This window comes from Centroberyx gerrardi, chromosome 6, assembly GCF_048128805.1.
Source record: "Centroberyx gerrardi isolate f3 chromosome 6, fCenGer3.hap1.cur.20231027, whole genome shotgun sequence".
In the NCBI taxonomy this organism is placed as follows: domain Eukaryota; kingdom Metazoa; phylum Chordata; class Actinopteri; order Beryciformes; family Berycidae; genus Centroberyx; species Centroberyx gerrardi.
In genome coordinates this window covers 2164309-2175870 of record NC_136002.1, presented here as the reverse complement: position 1 = coordinate 2175870, position 11562 = coordinate 2164309, and the positions used below count along the sequence as shown (strand labels likewise).

The 11562-nt window shown below is 40.6% G+C and overlaps 1 protein-coding gene across 1 annotated transcript; it reads right to left on the bottom strand.

The window, feature by feature from the left end:
- Positions 1-297: 297 nt before the first annotated feature.
- LOC139916626 (coatomer subunit delta) lies at positions 298-10816 on the bottom strand. The gene is made up of 10 exons (XM_071905551.2): positions 10679-10816; positions 7472-7735; positions 6191-6370; positions 5346-5551; positions 5030-5191; positions 4163-4328; positions 3637-3784; positions 3179-3287; positions 2563-2767; positions 298-2102 (listed from the first exon to the last, which is right to left on the bottom strand). Exons 1-10 carry the CDS (start codon positions 10679-10681, stop codon positions 2013-2015), a joined length of 1533 nt encoding a protein of 510 aa, XP_071761652.1. The 5' UTR covers positions 10682-10816; the 3' UTR covers positions 298-2012.
- Positions 10817-11562: the final 746 nt, after the last annotated feature.

The window sequence follows — 11562 nt, the reverse complement described above, 5'->3', positions numbered from 1 at the left end:
TCTGGCAGTTATTGCTTGTGAATGACGTCATCAGTGATCAGACAGGAGTCATTAAGTCTATTCATTGACAAATTGCCAATAACAAATGTCTCACTTCCACTACATTGTTCACTCTTCTAATGGACTCAGTAACTCCACATTAATAAAATGCCCAGGGCCACGTTGGGCTTATTTTAGCACCACTAAACTGCTATATAACAACATACTTGCATTGTTGATATTACCAACTGGGTAAAGACATGCCAACAATTCTGACAAGCTAAGAATGTTTTATCAATACAAAAACACAAGCCAGTCTTACATTTTTAATAATACATTTTATTCCATTAAAGATTCTTTTGTTGTTTTCTAATTGTACACTGGAATGTTAAGATTCCCCTTCAGAAATTGTTTAGTTAAAAATGCACGATCTAGTCATTTTCAACCCCACAACCATACCACCATTGCTAAATTGAAATTTGGGGAGTACAAACGAGAAAAAAAAAAGGAAAAAAAATCAAAACGAAAACATGAAAAACAAACTTCAATGTCCTTTGAATAATGCTGATGTACTATGAGACTGTAAGTAAAGGATGACTGGGTGAATAGGGGTGTCGATGGCAGCCAATCTCTCTCCTTACCTTCCTACTTCCGGGATGTGAAGGGAGTGGGCAGATTATCGGGCTGGAAGTCTCTGATCCCCGCAGTGTGCGTGTGGACTTGCCACCAACTTGCCAACACACATCTACTCCCATCTCAGATCTAAAACGCCTTGTGGGAGATTAGATAAAGGGGCATGGATGTTGTTTCTGGGCTGCGTTCAAAGTGTTTTTTTTACTCTGATGTCTGAAGGCTGATCGTGGGACTTATAGGGACCACATTAGAACACCATGGCTTCTCTTTTCAACGTAGCCGTTTAACAAACAAGGAGTGGTTGCAATGGTGCTATGAACAGATTGCTTAGCAAACAGAACAGATGCCACAGTCAAAACGTCATTTTGCACGGCGGCTGAGAATCCCTTACTGTCAAATTTCAATATCCAGATTAGTGGTAGAGAATGTGAACATGTTATAAAGGAAACAAACAGTAAAACGTATCAAAGTAAAAAAAAAAAAAAGACACATTGCAACAGTATTGCTGATGAAAACTGCAGGGGGTACAGACAAAATATTGAACAAAGAGCTATGTTCTGCTGTTTCAGTTACGGACAAATATGTTACCGAAGTGTTCTCAAAAAAAATAAAAAAAATAAAATCACAAACATCTTAAGTGTGATATCAATAGAGCAAATCATAATAGTTCAACAATTAAGAGTGACAGGCGTATAATGATTGAGACATGTACAATTCTGCAGTTATGATGGATAAGAAAATCTGAACAGAGGAAAAAAAAACAAACACGTCATCGAGGAACCACTGCAATGTAATGTTTGAAGGTGTAGAAGACATTAGGTTGTGGAGGACGCATGATTCTCGGGGATGCTAAAACTACCAGCGCTCGATCTAGTGGAGATTCGTAAACTGAGACAAGCCGACCCCCCTTCGGTCCCCGTTCTCCCTTCCCTTCTACATACCGATGGACCTCTGGCTTGTTGACGAGACCGCCGATGCCCTCGACCCCCCGGACCCCTACAGTCATCCTCTACTTAAGTCTGAAGTCCTGCTTATAGTTCTGCTTGGCGGACACAACAGCATCAAGGTATTTTTTCATTTTTTTGTAACTTCTTTTTTTGTGTGTGTGTGTGTGTGTGTGTGTGTGTGTGTTTTGTTTGTTTTCCTGTTCAATTAACTCTATATATAGATGATCTTCTCTCATACAAACATATAAATACATCATCGGTGCTCTGCTCCGCCATGGGGAGAGGCTTTCCCAGAGGGGGCTGACGTAGTCCTGTCGATGTACACAGTCTCTGAAACGGTATACAGGGCGGGGCAGGCAAGGATTCTTCGATCTTTCTCTGTAGCGTAGATTTGGACTTTTTTTTTTTTGTTGTGGATTTTTTTTCGGTTTTGTCGCTTTCTTCTTCTTCTTTTTACAGGATTTCGTATTTGTCGACGACGAAGGAGGTTTCCGAAGAGAATCTGACGGGGTTGTCTCCGTCTACGTGAGTCACTTTGGTAACCTGGGGCAGACGAGGAAGGGAGAGAGGTTCATCAGGAGCAACATCATGGAGTATAGTCAGGATTGACTTCGATTTCAATTTCAGTGCACCGAGTTGCATTGACTTATTTTCATCTGCATATCTATCCACCATCATGTTTCCTAACATTCGAAGAAAGAAAAGGCTCCCGCACACTGTCAACTGAACTTTAGGGTTAGGGTTATCTTTATCGAGAACAATGTTTTGGCCCTAGCACCATCATCAGGTTATCTTGAAAAGCAGGAAACGATCAGAGACATGGAAAATTTCTACTTGATTTAAAAATGTAAAAACATAACCTAAGTTCAGTAGACCGTGTGCATGAGCTTTTTCTTTCATTGTCAACCTATAGCCGACTGACTGACCTGAAAAACATTTCCTCCCAAATAGAAACCCGCGGTAAGTAAAGTATGGCTAAACAAAAGACTCTCCAGCAACCCACCTGGATGTCGCAGTAGTTGCGCTTGGACACGAAGGACACGTTGACGGGGAAGAAGTCGTTGGGCTGGCCGGCGACGCTGAACTCCAGGCTGCCGCTCTTGTTGTTGGCATCAATGACGGGTAGGCACCACTCCAGGACGTTTCGCCTGCTGTCGTGTTTGTACTCGCCGTCCAGGTCGCCGATCACTGGGGCTCCCACGCCGGACCTGGAGAAGAGCGGGAAAACAGAGACGTGTCAACACACAAGCATCGAATTAGGATTATGAATTGTCCACAAAGACAGTGGTTCTTTGTGGATCTTTGTTAATATCATTACCATCATCAACCCGGGTTTCAGTGGAGAGTTTTTTTTTAAAATTCTGTTTCAGAGGCTTTTCCACCCCGATAAGAACTAATTTTTGGGGTATTTCTTGGTATGGAAATGGTCAAATTAAATGTCATTAATGAATGAATGCGCAGCTCCACCAGAGTATTTGTGGATTAAGTGAGAGCATTACTCATTTACTTTCCGCAACCAAATTTACTGCTAGACCAGGGATTTTGAACCCTTTCGCTCACCAACCCATGCTACCGCCATCTCATGGAACAATAGATATTTATAGGGTAGATCTACTCACGGTACGGGGATGCTGATGACCACGTCGTTGAGTTCAAGGCTCTCTTCCTGCAGCTCATATTCGATGTTGATGTCGCAGCCGGTACCACTCTCTGAAGGCCAGCAGTTTACTGCGGAACAAACAAGACAGTGAGAATCTGGGGGACTGAGAATGCAGCGAGCCACTGTGTTGATGTATTGTAGTATTAAGTGCACTACTTTGGATTGTGTTAAGGACAATTGGGACAGGCCAGCACTGGATTGTACGCTATAGTACATCAGGAGTCAAAGTTTGTACTGTTGTTAGCATGTTATGATGTTAGCCTTTCTGACTTTTTCACATTTGGCTGTCCAAAGACAAATTGTGAGAACTTATAACATATGTACATCGCTGGTTTCTCTTTATCTTATGAAAGCATCACTAGCGAGCTGACTGTATCCCCATGAGTCCCCAGATGAGACGCGTATACTGGGACTTACTGGTTAGAGGTATGAGGGACTCATCTGTGGTCTGCAGCCTCCACTTGAGCACACCGACGTCATTGTTGAGAGGGAAGGACTTCTCTGGGTTCTTCAGGCCAATCACCGACTCAGCTGTGAACAACTTCTTGTCCACATTGGGATGTGTCTGAGAGGAGGCAGCAGACAGAAATATGACTTCAATTCTACCTTTTATTATTTTATACAAGTATACAAAATTACATTTTTCAAAAGTTTATACATTCAAACTATATTGAGACGATAAATAATTTTGTTTGAAAATATGTGTGATACACTAGCACATAATCATCAATATCTGTAATGATGTAAAAAAGTTCCAAAATTGGGAATATTTAATTATACAAATCATTCAAAAGCCAGTAATAGCATATCAGACATTGTCATAATCACTGTGTGCACTCACAAAAATACTAAATGATTTCAACATAATATAACCGCGTCATATTATAGAGCACAACATTTGCTCCAGCTAACATTTGTGGAAAAAAATATGTAGTGGACCTACTTGCAGCTGCAGTCCTTTGTTGTCATTGTTGTTGATCATGAGGCGGATGCGTCCGTTCTTGTCCTCCGTGACTCGGAGCGTCACCATGCCCAGCACCTCCATGTTCTGTAGGCCGCCATCGCGGCCACAAGTCAGAGTGATCTTCTCCTCCACACGCAAATGTACACTGGGGAGGAAAGACATCCACACGGGCTTTAACAAACCAACTGATCATTCATATTGCTTATTTGATTGAATTGAAACTGCTTCATGCAAAACTCCGCTTGAGGAATATGACTATAAATCGCAACTCTAGGATTCAAGTCCATATCCATTTGTTTGAGAGCAGCAAGAGCACTGTACTAAATTTAAGGAGGAAAGAAAATTCTAGAAAAGCATATGAAGGTATACAATTCCAAAGACAGGAAGAATCCAGTGCACAAAAGTACACACCCCCTTTGTTTAAGCTAATTGTAGCTCAACTGCATGATTGGCAAATATTTGTTCAACATAGCAAATTACTCAGACTTCATATTTAGATTGTACTTACGAGTTTTGAACAATTGTGTCCTTGTTTTATAGTTAGTTGTTCAAACACACTTTGAGTTATGGAGTATTGTGTGATTAGATTACTGTGCAAGAGAAAAGACCATAAGCAACTCTTTCTAAAAAAAATTCAAATTGCAGAAAATCCCTTAAAATGGACTTTGATCATCCAAGATGCAAATTTGTAAAACGACCATAGCTGTGAGCTTCTATTAGAAGACCCCCATCTGGCCAACTGTGATCATACTTTGTGAGAAGCACCAGTATTGAGCCGCCCCTTATGATCATTCTTACCAGAATAAAGAACAATAGTTCATCATATAGGCCGTAATGTTTCTGTACCTCTCTACATTGACTGGTGGTGGCAGAGCTTTGGATGCATCTGAGCCTCTCTTTCCCGAGGCGGGCATGATGGTTTCACCCTCGGACTTGAGCTTATCAACAAAGTTGTCCACCTCTTTCCCTCTAGCACCCAGTTTCAGAGCCTTACTGGGTCCGCTTGGTCTGGAAAGGGGGAAAAAAAAACACCACGTTTAAATAATCCCATTCCATAATAAGCCATACTAGCTGTAAAATAAAGGGTTTCATATGCTTATTTAAAAAGCAAGCAATGTTCAATTAAAAATGCACTTGACACTCGTATTTCCTGGAGTTGTACCTGACTGGAGCAGGAGTGATCTTGGGCTTCTCGGGCTCAACGATGGTGTCTGTGATGATGGATCCCGAGGAGACGCTGGTCATGCCGGCGCTGCCAAAGCCTCCGAACGCTGGCACCTTCTTCCCGGAGCGCTCGGCGTCCCGCCTGGCCTGCTGCAACTCCTTGGCCTTCCTCCTCATCTCCGCCTTGGCCTCCCTCTCCTGGGTCTGTGGAGCAACATCAAAATAACATTGAAATTACTTCTAAAAAAAAATTGTCATGAAATACTGAGACAATTAAGTGTTTTTTCACTGAAGGGATACCTATATACAGTATATATCCTTATATCTACCATGTGAATATGATGCACATTTAGCAAGTCCTCTATATACTGTATGTATACATGCTGTAAATTCACATATTTCTTTTTTTTAATATTCACATTCCCAGCTAATTGTACCTATCACATAGATCAATATTTTTATACATTCTCACTCATTTCATAATGCATGTATTTTTCTATGCTGTACATATTTTCATTCATTTTTCCTTTGTCTCTAAATATTCAGCTGCTATTATTTTGCGCACCCTCATAATGCTGCAACTGTTCCATACTTTTCATTCATACATTTCTAGTTCATATGTTCTTAAAATGGGTTGAATTGTCAGTTGTGCCATGTTTAATACCCCCTTTTAATATATTTGTGTTCACCAATACACAGGATGTGATGTAATAATCCTGTGTCATATTTTTTCTTTGCAGTATCCTATTATTATTTTGCTGCTGCAATGATGAAACGTCCCCACGGGGATCATTAAACGTATCCAATCTAAAAACAGATCAACGCACAACCGCGTGGTCTCACCTCTCTGACAGCGCGGAAAACCTTCTCCTCGTGGGAGTCCATCTCTGTGAAGGTGCGGATCTGGGCCAGGTTGACATTCTCTCTGTAGCCCAGCGCCACGATCTCATCAAAGGCAAAGATCAGGTCGAAACAGTGCTCCGATATTTCACTCTCCTCCAGCACACGACAGTACTCCGGGATCTGGACGAGGAGGGGACGAGGCATTGATCAATAGCAGGCAAACTGAGCAGAGCCTCCACAAATGTCATTCAACATTATGCAGCTCCTACATCGGGTATGGGATTGTGACTATTGGGCATATATTGATAGAAAAATGACATCTATATCACAGCCTAGGATATAGGCTTGATCGCTGCCAAGTTTACCGATCAAAAATATGCGTGATGCTGGATAAAAATACTACTGAACATTGTGGAGTGGTTGTTTGAAATTGGTTCTTTTTGCTGAACGTTCATTAGCATTTCTGATTATATTTGTGGTGTGAGTGCACCTTCGGCTACTAATTCTGACGACTAATTGGCCTATAATTTCAAACATGTTAAAGATAGACATTATTTTTAATTAAATTAAATAATATATGTTGTTCTCATCAAATCGGAATAGGAATTTATTTTCATCTTTCCCCAACTTTGTTCATGGTAAAATACTCCCAAATCGCTGACAATTTGGTATTTTAAAAAAGTTGATGAATGCACCCCAGGCTGCAGCCTGCGAAGGAGCACATGTGACCTATGGCATCAGATCTCTTGGCATTGGCTCATTTCACCGATACCGTGTACTTACATTTTAGCCTGGTATTGGCGCCAATACCAGTATCGATGCACCCTTAATATTAAAAAAGCATGAGGTCTGTGACTCATTAATGTCATTAGATTCTTCTTATTAGAGGCTGCTTTAGTGCTTGCTATAGTATCACAAAGGAAGATATCAATAATCTAATGGTGCTGATGGGTCACACAGTTACTGTAGGTATTGTGTAGGCCTATATGACCAAATATTTACCTCTGCTTACTTTGATTTTTAAGAAAATAATATATACATATAGTTAAATTGGGGAGAATCAACTGCCATTTCTCTATCATGTTAACATATACACTAACAGGTGGTAGTGTTAGCTCACAGTCATCTTTGCAATCGGAAATGAAGAAAAAATAACCAGTTTCACACAACCTATCCAACGCTGTATATAACAAAATAGCATTATCGTACAAAGTGACACAACTGTGAATTTGACACACAGACACGCACAGAAGCAAAAAGCTAACTCCTGCCGGTCCTTACCACGCGAGAGAAGAGTCTGAGTGTCTCTAGGTCCTCCAGGATGTTGCTGTTCTTGGTGGTGATGAGGACCATGTAGAGCTTCTCCAGCGGCTGATACACGTAGCGGACGCTCTCCGTCTCCACAAAGGTGTGCTGCTTGCCCGTGTTCATCAGTTTGGGGAAGGCAGCAAGGAGGCCCTCGATGCGCGTTCGCGTCATTTCCACAAACTGGCGTGATACAATGGCCTTGCCTGCCTTGGTGCACACCGCCGCTGCCAACAGCACCTGCAGGTATGGGGAAAAGAAGAGTTTTAGAGTGCCTGCAGGACTTTACTAGTAAGGCAAAAATCCACCCTCAGATCCTCTTACACTGTTGTGTGGTGTTGTACACCAATCAGTGATGTTTAATGCATTCCAGGAGTTATTTTGTGATGAAGCGTAAATTAGCTCAGTGAAAAGAGCCTTCTTGTTCACTGTATGCTACTATGTATACTTAGGAGAGTTGTGAACGATGTCATGTCTAACAAGCACTGCTAGAGGGTAGTCTAGTCACTCATGAATTGCATTTCAATCAATGAGACCTGTGTAGATTAGAAGAACCAAGTGACACTTGATTCTCATTTATCGGTCGTCCATTTGTGAACGAGCAGCAGCAAACAAATATGTCTTCTTTCAGTGACATTACTTTTGCTTTAATAAACACATTTCTTATATTGACACATTTTACCGTGCTTTGTGCATTTAATGTCCTTCACGAAAGCAAACTAACAAAATACAAAAGTACCTATAAGACATTACAAAAGTAGGACATGCTACAAATAACTAAAATAAAATAAACAGGCTAAGCCTTTTAGAATTCTGTCCTCAAATGGGATTAAGGAAAACAATTTTAAATAACAAAAATAAAAAGCAAGTATCAATAAGAAAAAACAACAACACAAAAGTGAAATAGGAAATATTAGAGACTTTGGGGTCATGCTCCAGCTCTACACCTCTCTGGCAAAGAATCATTTTAGCAGCTGTATGGTGAGGCTGTCTGATTGTAGCCTAGTCAAACAAGTAAAACAAATAAAAGGTGTTTATTTTCATAACTAAACAAAGTAGATTATGATAATTGATAATGACAGAGATGGTTAAGGGGCACACAGTAGTTTAAGACATGACTTAAGTTTGTGGAATAAGCAAAATTATTTATTTAGGTTGAGAAATGCAAAGTGTGAAGTAGTCAGCTCGGCAGTAGAATCTGACTGCTTATTTGGTTGTAGTCTAAACCTCATTCTCAAGTCTTGTTCATGAATCAGTTGAGCTGCAGTGCACATTGCACAGGTTAGCCCGGATCCAGACTTGCAAGCCCCCTCATTCACTCACTAGCCCATCATTCGAAAGTCACAAATCAAGAGGAAGAGCCTGTTTGCCTCTGCTGCTTGTCTAGCCTTTCACCAATGCGTGACTCAGTTTTCCCCAATGGCTCTTCTTGTTCGCAAACCAAGACTCAGTCCTTGAATGGCTGTGTCTGACACTGCAGAGCCGTGAACGAACAACTCTTTTGCCAGAGAGAGTCCTGACTCCCGATTCCTTATGAAGAGTGGTCGCCAAGAATGGATAGTTCTTCAGATCTTCCGTCACTAGTTGAGAAAAAGAGTTGGAGAGTCCCGCCCCTTACTCAAAACACAAAGTGTCTTGCGGCAGCGCTGCATTCTGGTCTATTGAGGCTACTGTCGGTGGAGAAATTAATCTCTTTGCCTCTCTGATGGATTTCTCTCTGTATGATTGTTGAACGTCGGTGCAAAATGGCAGCTTTAGAAAGAATTCCTTTCTCTTCAATTCTGAGGGACTGGCACCGAAACCTGATATTTACTGTTAATGTTTTAGATTGTTGAAAATGTATCTCCTGTTAAACCCTGCCACTTATCCATGGGAATAAAATGCACCACACAGGAGTGCAACTTACATTGCTTATAGCTGTTCTTTTTGCTTTAGGGTGGAATTTTCCTTTTAACACATTAGCCTTACATAGTCTTTGTTAGAATATACAGTTGTTGCCTCAAGGCATATATAATAAGTTACAGGGATAAAGCAACTTAACGTGGCGTTAATAATGTTGACAGTTCTCCCTTTAAATTCGCTTACTATAAGCTCCGGGAAGGTCCTGTTCTCCTGTATGGAGTGCAAACCTCGCCAAATTCGATTAAAGTATCTGTCAATTTAATGGGACCTTGATTCTCGACAAACGTGCACACCTCGTAGAACATGGCTTAAGGCCTTTCACAAATCTTCCGGTACATTCGGCATACACATAACCCACCAAGCAACACTTATTACCAATAATGTGAACTTTTAATATTGGTTCACACTGCTCGCTGACGCCCACTACGTTGCACTTTAGTGGAGAACGATACTAGGAATAACAGGAAAACTAGCTATAAAGGTTGACATTTACCGATGGATTATATGCATGGCGAATATGACAGCGACACATAACAATTCAGAAAACGTCTTAATTCACGTTTATGAGGTGGCAAAACGTTACATTGCCAGAATTGTGGGATTTGGCGTGGCGTTTTCTCCTTACAAAAGGGAACTGGGAACACATTGTGGCCATGTTACAATGCGGTTGCACAGCACTAACTAGTACTTGTAATATATAACTAGTCGAATTCGACCTTTTTTTTTTCAATTCTGGGAGATGAATGGAACTGCATGTGAAACGTTAACACTGGCTAATGAAATGACACCGCGATGGATTTGAACTTGATGCAGACATGAAACAATTGCAGTTAACTCTAGCTATCTAAGATGCACGTTAAGATAACTAATAACGATACATGAGATAAGTTGGTTAAATGTTTGTTTGCTAACGGCAACTAGTGTTGTCTGGTTGAGGACAATCTGACAGCAACTAACCCTAACGTTAGCAAGGATCCGGCTAGGGACAACGGCTAACCCTAGCTAGTAAAGCTAGTTAACGTCAGCAATGTGTGTACACCCAAGTACCGTCTATACGTCTGAAATTTTATTCTATGAAAAGGAATGGTGATTCAATTAATTGTTTTCAACTAATAAATATAGTGTTGTCAAACCGACAAGCAGCAACGTTTGCCTTTTCTTTCATTTCGCTCTTAGAGGAGCTAGCTAACTGTTACCTAGCTGCCAGGTTAGCCAATGTTATGATAATTGCTAGGCCCGATAAAAATAAGGAAATATAATCGATTAACGACATTCACTCGCCATTTTCGGGTCTCTCTGTGTGCAACGATCTTCAGTCTGTCGTAGTTGTTGCTGTGTTGATTTTGAATCACTCTGAAATAGCAAAGTGCGAGTAAACAGTTGACTACAAGTTGTTTGATTGTTAGCTAGCTAGCTTCAATATGGCAGCAGCACAGAGCCACGTCTCCACCGGAAGAGCAGCGGTAGATCAGCCCACCGTGGAAACCAATGACGTGGGCCCCAAAATGCTGGCCTTGTTGCATAATGGTAGACTAACTTGTAAATACTCTCACTACTGTAACTGTAATACCGTCTCCTTTATTCAGATAATACAGTTTTACGGCGACTTCTCTAATGAGACAATGATTTGTGAACATCAAAAGCTCCGTATGTCTACCTTATCCATCATCTGTCTCAATGTTGTACAATCGATGGCTCATGGCTGTAATCGGTGATGTGATGGTAAATAAAAAGGTGGGTAAACTATAACCTCCATCATCTTAAGGCAGACAGTGACCATTATAACACAAATCAATTATATTATGAATATGAACATGAAGTATACTCTAAATTTGCATAATCAAGATATAGGCTATATTCTAGATTTCACTCTCACCACTTTTATTGCCCATGTAGTTTAGACAGTTCTACAATTCAATACTAAATCAACAATTTTTTTTTTCTGCAATCCCCATTGTACGAGTAAATGCTCACATAATAGGACATGTCAGATACTGCAATAAAAAAAAATAAAAATTTTTTTTTTGGATTTATCATGCTGTGCAGATCTTTGCAACAGTTGATTGTACAGGATGCCAGGATTTTTGGATCAGTTATTAATCATTAAAAAGTAATGCAAAAAAGTAAAATAATAAATAGTAAATAGTAACTGCACAATCTGTTGT

Coding starts and splice junctions, on each gene's coding strand:
- LOC139916626 (XM_071905551.2), bottom strand. Junction 6,371..7,471: donor TCAGACTCTTCTCTCGCGTG/GTAAGGACCGGC, acceptor CTCCTCGTCCAG/ATCCCGGAGTACTGTCGTGT. Junction 3,785..4,162: donor ACAAAGGACTGCAGCTGCAA/GTAGGTCCACTA, acceptor GCCTCCTCTCAG/ACACATCCCAATGTGGACAA.